Below are 7,501 nucleotides of genomic sequence, written 5' to 3' on the forward strand. Positions count from 1 at the left end.
GTTTGGGAGATCTGAGATACAAGGTCTAAATCCTTGGAAGCCAAACAACAATAAAAAACAAAAAATGTAGATGGCATATGGCTGGTGTTAGTTTGTTTTCTCTTCAAGTTCTTCCCGGTTTTTTATAGCCTCGTAAGGGCTTAATTGTTGGCAGCACCAAAATAAAAGATTTTTACACTTTATATTTACTAAGTGCTTTTTGTCATTTCCTCACCTCTCTATACATTCATACCTGCTCACCAAATTATTATGGAGATTTGAACAGTACTTGGCTTATAGTATTCAGTAAATGTTGATAACGATTGTCATTATCCAGAGACAGAAAACTATGTTCAATATTTAAATCTTAACCTATTCTTATCAATGATTACTTGAGAAAACCAAGTGTAATTCAAGCTGAACTCCTTCAAATTGTTCTCTTGTAGGACATGTTTATTTTTAAGCCTAAATGTTATGTCTTTCTAGCCTAGCTATATAAAATAGCCTTATTCTCAAAGCCAATGCTAGGGGGAGAAAATGGACAGGGGACTAGATTAAAAGAACTGAGAGAAACATTAAAAAAAAAAAAAAAATGCAATGAAACCTGATTGGCTCTAGATCCAAATAAAAATCTATACACTTTGGAATATGGGCTGGATATGGCTGACATTACAGAATTATTCATTTTATTAGGTATTATAATGGTATTGTGGTTATAAAGGAGGATGTCTTCATCTTAGAAAATGTAGGCTGAAATATTTAGGGGCGAAGCACTGTGACCTCAGCACCTTATTTTCAAATGGTTCAGCAAAAAGTTATATATTTAAATAGAAAAAGCAAATGTGGCACAATATTAACAACTCATGAATGTAACTTGAGTTTATTTTATTATACTTTCAACTTTTCTGCACATGTAACATTTTTAAAATAAAAAGTTGAGAATAAAAAAATCACAAAAATAGTTCTGCTGAAGAAAACACCACACATTCCTTTTTACTATAATATTTAATATAATATACACTTATAAATTGGTATTATTTACACTTCATTAAAAAAACCCATTCAACCTGAAATTAACTACCTTAAACACACTATTTAACTTTCAGTGCTAATGTATTAATTTCTTAAATATAAATCAAAATAGCTCAATATCTATTTTAAATTACTGATAACTAGATGCAGATGTAAGGATCATGAATCAATACTTCCATTAAGTTAAAAATATCAATAATTTTTTGCAACATTTCTTCTTTGTTTTTCTTCTTTGTCTAGAATAGTCTGTTTTAAGCTCAAAGTAGCATCTTGAAATCCAGGATTTAAGTCTAAGACCTTCTTGAAATCTTCCAAAGCATCATCAAAATATCCTGTACCAGAACCCAAAAAATGGAAAACAGAAAAGAAACTGAGTATTTCTATATATTATTCATGGCAAAGCTTTGATACACGTACTTTTGCTTTTATATTTATGAGCTTTCAGTCACTTCTAGTAAAGGAATTTTTTTATCTTAATAATATAGAGATGTGTATATCAAAGTAATTCTGTGTGCCCTTAGGGAATAATACACCTAAAATTAGCTATGGGTTTATTTATTGAGATTTAACAGGTAAATATTATCAATCATCTTAAAATTTTGACAAAACTGTATCGCCTGTTTTACATAATTGCAGTAAAATTAAGAAACAGGAACTAATTTTCTTTTTGACACTTTAAATGAGAAACAATACCTATGGTCCCTTTAATCCAAGAATCTAAACTTCACTTTCTATTGTCTTGTGTGTCTTCAAAGATTTTAACTCAGAAAAGTTTCACAGGTGATCATCTGAATTGCCCTCATTTCACAGCTGGGAATGCACAAGCACAAAGTAATGGGGTCACCCCGGCTCCTGCGCCCAGGTCCAATTCCCACCCCAGTGCTCTGCTGTGATCTATAACGCCTATCAAAAGCCTAAAATAAACTCAGGGACACTTCCTTTGTTCCAAGCTCTAAACCTAAATTTCACAGAACTTTAAAATTTGATTACCACGTTAGTTTTACAACATTTGAAAGCTCTGAAATAACAGAATACAGTCAATGACAAAATCCAAAAAGAAAAAAAATTCTTACCCAGCCTATACAGTATCAACCCTCTGTTGTAATATGGAACTTCAAAATTGGGTTGGACTTCTATGGCAGATGTGTAGTCATCCATGGCTTCATAAAAATCAACCCTGAAGTACTTGATTTGCCCCCTGTTGTTATATGCAGTAGCCAAATCCTCAGGGCTGCATTTGCTTTAAACAAAAAGTTCACATTAAAAACACCATGTTATCAAATTCCTCTCATTTCCACTTTCATTCTCTTTTGGGTATTGTCAAACTTCACAGCCTATTAACATGCAGCATGAACACTGAAAATCCAAGCTGAAGAAGAAACGTACAAATAAATAAACAGCTAAAATCAATTTCTGTTTAACCCTGTTATCTACTTTCGTAGGGTTATACCACTACAATATCAACCTGAAAAGCATACTAACTTTACAGTGTGTTCACTGCCAACTTGTTCTGCTGAATATAACATTACAATGATTGTTCATTTTTCTAAGCACACACCAGCAGGGCAAAGAAGACAGAACAGATAAATACTAAGCAAAGAGGGAAAGCCGGCCCAAAGCCCGAGTTTGCTATGGACATGTCACAATGTGAATCAATTTCATTCTCAAATTTTTAAGTGATCTTAAAACAATGAGATTTGAAATCATTTTCCACCAATAAAAAACTAAAGTTAACGCTAAGTGAAAATTCAACATGCTATGATCCCCAGGAAGTTATCTCTGGGGACAGAGTTGCCCTCCCTCCAGCCTCAGCTGGCATCCTCCCCAGTGCCAGGCTGGCTTCCTGCTAGGAGGGTGGGCTCCTTTAGACCCCCTCAGGGCTCCAGTCAGTTTGGATGTCCTTTGTGCAGAACTGGCTCTGCACCTGAGGGAACTAGAGGTTGCCCAAAGAGCTTTAAATTAGCAGCCTTTCCTGGGCTGTACACCCAGGTAGCTCTGACCAGCCACCAGCTCAACAGGCCACAGCCCCTGGCTGCCCTGAACCTTTCTCTGCACAGGACAAATAGTCTGCACAGAGAACATTAGTGCCTCTGCTCTGAGTCAGGGATGATTCTGTTTCCCTTTCCTTTTTCCCAAAGCAATTCTCAAATTAGAACCAAACAGAGAACTCATCTGTCACTTCTTTGTGATACCCCGTAGTAAAAAGTATAGTCCTCCGAAAATATCTGTGAATGCAGTTAGTGTAAATAAAAGCTACTTAATATCTTGATCCTTGAGATTTCAGACAGGGACTGTAACTACTGCTACCCTAAGAGGCACTCACAGTCCAAGGGCCTCCTTCAAACCAAGTTTGCTAACGATGGAAAGGACTGTCACAATTTTAGAAAATGTCTATTCTATGAGCTGTGATGGAGACTGGGTGTAAGGATACTTCTGGATGCCACTAAGCACTCCTATTAAAACCTAGTTTACAAGAGGGTACCACTCCCCTTCACCTATGTGACATGACACTAGTTGAACTGCTCCCAGTAGAGAGTTTGAAGAAAAAAGCAATCTCAGGATGCCAGTAAGGTTTTAGTCATTAGATCGAAGTTTCAAAATTATTGTTTTTAATACTAATTATATATTCGTAATATAGAGAATCATAAAATGTTAGATTTAGAATTAGATCTCATTAAATCAAATTCTAAAATCTTTTTCATGTGGAAATTTTGTTTCATACTTTAAAGAAATGGACTAACAGTTGAAGCTGAAATTTTTTGTAATATTAAAATTTTTGTAATGATAGTATTTATTATAATGGAATTCATTCAAGTTACCTAACCCAAATGTGAATTTTTAGGATTTGCTAACTTTCGCAAAAAAAAAAAAAAATATATATATATATATATATAGAGAGAGAGAGAGAGAGAGAGAGAGAGACTTTGGAAATTAGGTTTATGACTAAAGCTATACTTTAGATATTAAAAGAAAACGTCACAAACCATTCAGAATGAAAGGCATTCAAAAGCTGCAAATATTGTTTCAAAATAATTCAGTGACCCAATACTTCAAAAATAAATGTAAGCTCCAAAAGATAAATTTAAGGGAAAAAGTTGAAATGACAGAATTCAGTTTCAATCCATGAGTTTCTAGAATTTTATCAAAAGCTTATTTTACAGATGAAAAACTGAGGCTGAGACATTAGCCATGTGGCAGTGCCAAGACTGGAATTCAGGCATGATGAACTCCCTTCTACTGCGCTATGACAAACTGTCTTTCCTGTGCTGGTAAGGCACAGCTATTACATTTGCTACGGACACTTGTGTTCTTAGGCTGAGATGTGCAACGAAGGAAGAATAACAAGACTAGACAGCATCAGTATACCTGGTGCTGATGAATACTTTTTTAAATCTACTAGATAAGTCTATTCTTAGAGCTTGAAACACGAATAGTTTCGCTTTCTATGTTTACTTATCTTTTTTATGGGGGAGGTGCACTGAGGAAAGTAGACAGTATCATCTTATTGCCTGTTCAGAAATTTCTATTATTATTCTTGTGTGTTATTGAAATGAGAAGGCAATTTTATCTTTCTGGTTTAATTCCATGTAAGTGTAACAAACAGGGTAAGAATCAAGTCCTTAGTGTTTAGTTAAGCCTCATACAAAAGACAAGCTGGCATCCTGTCCAGAAAACTCAAATCCACAACAGACAACTCACAACTGTTCAAAAAGCTGTTCAACCAACCCCTCTGTTCTTTTCTCATCCTGGTCCGCTCCATACTATCAACAAGCCCAATCGAGGCAAGACTTGGAGTAAAAACAAATGCTACACATTCAGGCACAAGCCGAAAAGATGCTTTGGGCAAGCAGATAGTAAGAGGTGAAGCCGCTCACATCACAAAGAGAAAGCCAGCGAATCATTATGTGCTTCCTGGTGAAAGTATACACACCCACCTAAAAAGTATTCCTGCCATGATATTGAATCTGAATTCAATTGGATCAAACCTCAAGGTTTAACTACCAATTCACAGCAATATGAGACAGATGACCACATTAAATGACAGAAGAGATTCGGTCAGCAAGTCCAAAACACGGAAATTCAAAGGACACAAGAATCGGTTTCCTCAACAAATAAAGGAGGGGAAGGTGGAGAGGAGACTTAAAAAGACTTGATGTGTATCCTGACTTGAACTAACTGCGAAAAGCAAACCAAAGAACAAAACACCTTATTAGTCGATCAGAACGGTTCCAACACTGACTACTTGATATTAAGTAACTACGTGATGATGACATGGTGGTTCCTTCTGAAACATCCATGGATGAATACAATAGGTAAACTGATAATACTTAAGCCAACTGATAAACACCTAGACGTTCGTTATGCTCTCTTCCACATATTTAAACGTTTTTCACAAGTGAAAAACACCACCAAGAGCCTGCGCTGTGACACTGAGATGGGAGTCGCGGTACTGTGGCCCTACGCAGCCGTGACCCTTTCCCTTCCCAGGTCGCGGATTTCTCGCCAGCTAAAATCAAGAGTGGAAAATTCCTATCTGTCCTAAGTCTCTGGGTGGGAATGAGGAACGTGGAAGGAGAGACGGCGGGGCGAGTGGCGGCGGCCCGCGCCCGAAGATCGCGCAGAGGGCTTGGTTCCCGGAAGCTCCCCACACCGTCACGGCAGCTGGCTCCTCGCGGGTGGGCTTCCTCCCCGCGTTCTCCGCCGCCCTCGTCCTAGGCCTCGCCTAGGCCTTTCTAGAAAGACGAACGTCCGCCCGCTCAGTCCTAGTGCTGTGTTATAACAAGCACCGCCCGTGAGCTCCAGAAGCGAAGATAAGAGCCCAGACAACCCCAACGTCGCCTCCACCCGAGGTCGCCGCGGCCCCAGGTCTCGCGATAGTTACCTCCCGGAACTCTCGTTGCTGGAGGCCGCGCAGGCGCACTGGCGAATGTAAGCGGAGTACAGCGCCTCGGCCTCAGCGTACTCTCCCTTGTTGAAATGAGCCTGGGCGAGTGTTAGGGTTGCGTGGCTTTCTTGCCGCTGTCCTTCCATAGCAGCCAAGGCCTAGTTTTCGGTGTAGAATGGGGGTTGACCTCCGAGCGGTTAGAGGTGGCACCACAAAGCCACTTCCGCACCCTGGAATCTACCTTGACAGCCAACCTTGGCGCTGGGTTTGTGCCTTATGGGGATCCGTCGTCTCGCGAGATAACGGCTCCACCGCTGGCGGGGCGTTTGCAGTGGCCCCCGTGAACTATGTTTCTGTCGTTACTACTGTTGGACTCCCCTTCGTCGTTTCGTAGAAGAGGCGCAGATGCGTGGTCGCAAACTGATTTCCAAGTCCGTTGTCTGATGCTGCGAGACACTATCCGTTTGTTACAGCGGATTGGGGGCCGATGACGCTGGAGGTGGAAGAAGCCACGGTTCTGTTTCTTAATGGCGAATTAGCCTGCAGACTTCCTGTCACTCCCTTGCCTTTCAGCGTCCCAACTTAGCAAAACTCCGCGTTTAGGGTGTTCTGAGTAGGCTTTGTCTACCCTGAAACGCTTTGTGTCGACATTCCACCAGGTCTGTTCCACGGTCCAAACTTCTCTACCTTTTTTGACCCTCTAGAATTGTGTTACGATTGTTGTGTCGAGAGCCTGGGATCTTTGATGTTAGTTATATTCCCTGGCTGTTTATGCCAAAGGGAAATCCAAATAGTAATTTATTACCTACATTACGTATAATTCAAATTAAAATTATGTAAGAACAGTTGCCAGCCACGCTACCCTACATGCCTGCTATGTATCTTCTCGGCGTCCCTCAATTCTGTTTTGCTTCCCAAAGTACTTGAGCCCTTTCCGTCATAAAAAATAAAGATGAAAAATATATTTGGAGCATGATACTTGCATGCAGAAGTCTTAACAGGACATAAATTGTGTGCTTTTGGCTTTCATTAGATTTTTAATTTTTTCCATTTACCACCACTGAAAAAATACAAATACAGTGGATTAATGTTAAATTAAAAAGCACTAGTGGAAATTAAAAGATTGCAAGACTACAAAAAAATAAACTGGCATTTCTGGTGTAAGCAAATGGACAGTGCAATAGAACAAAAGCCCAGAAACATACCCCAAATAGACTGTATTTTGTAAAAGACATGTAACATATATGGGGAAAGGACAGATTATTCAAATGAGTGCTATTGGGAGGATTAGTTAACCATTTGGGGTAAAATACATTTAAGCATTTAAGCTCCCAATTGACGTAATATTCATTCCAGGTGAATTAAAAGATAAATAAGATAAAAAGCTTTTTTTTTTTTTTTTTCAGTTCCCATTTGTTTTTGCCTCCTAGGGCAATGTCATCTTTTCAATATGAAAAAACAAAACAAAAGACAGAAATCTGAAGTACAGGATAGAACAAAACCAAGTGTGTGTGGGGAAGCAACAGCAAAGGGAAGACAAGATGTTGCACAAAAAAAATGGAGGGGCGTTCCCCTCTCCTCTGGGGAATGACTCAAACACTGATG

General features: G+C 39.0%; 1 protein-coding gene across 2 annotated transcripts; it reads right to left on the reverse strand.

The window, feature by feature from the left end:
- Positions 1-845: 845 nt before the first annotated feature.
- TTC32 (tetratricopeptide repeat domain 32) lies at positions 846-6,938 on the reverse strand. Of its 2 annotated transcripts, none has more exons than XM_003275971.3 (3): positions 5,894-6,938; positions 2,085-2,251; positions 846-1,343 (listed from the first exon to the last, which is right to left on the reverse strand). In XM_003275971.3, exons 1-3 carry the CDS (start codon positions 6,040-6,042, stop codon positions 1,204-1,206), a joined length of 456 nt encoding a protein of 151 aa, XP_003276019.1. In that variant the 5' UTR covers positions 6,043-6,938; the 3' UTR covers positions 846-1,203. The 2 variants fall into 2 exon arrangements, 1 of the variants encoding a protein (XP_003276019.1); XR_004027040.1 differs by lacking the exon at positions 5,894-6,938 and adding an exon at positions 5,663-5,862 and having other exon boundaries at positions 970-1,343.
- Between the last annotated feature and the right edge of the window lie 563 nt (positions 6,939-7,501).

This window comes from Nomascus leucogenys, chromosome 19 (assembly GCF_006542625.1).
Source record: "Nomascus leucogenys isolate Asia chromosome 19, Asia_NLE_v1, whole genome shotgun sequence".
NCBI lineage: Eukaryota > Metazoa > Chordata > Mammalia > Primates > Hylobatidae > Nomascus > Nomascus leucogenys.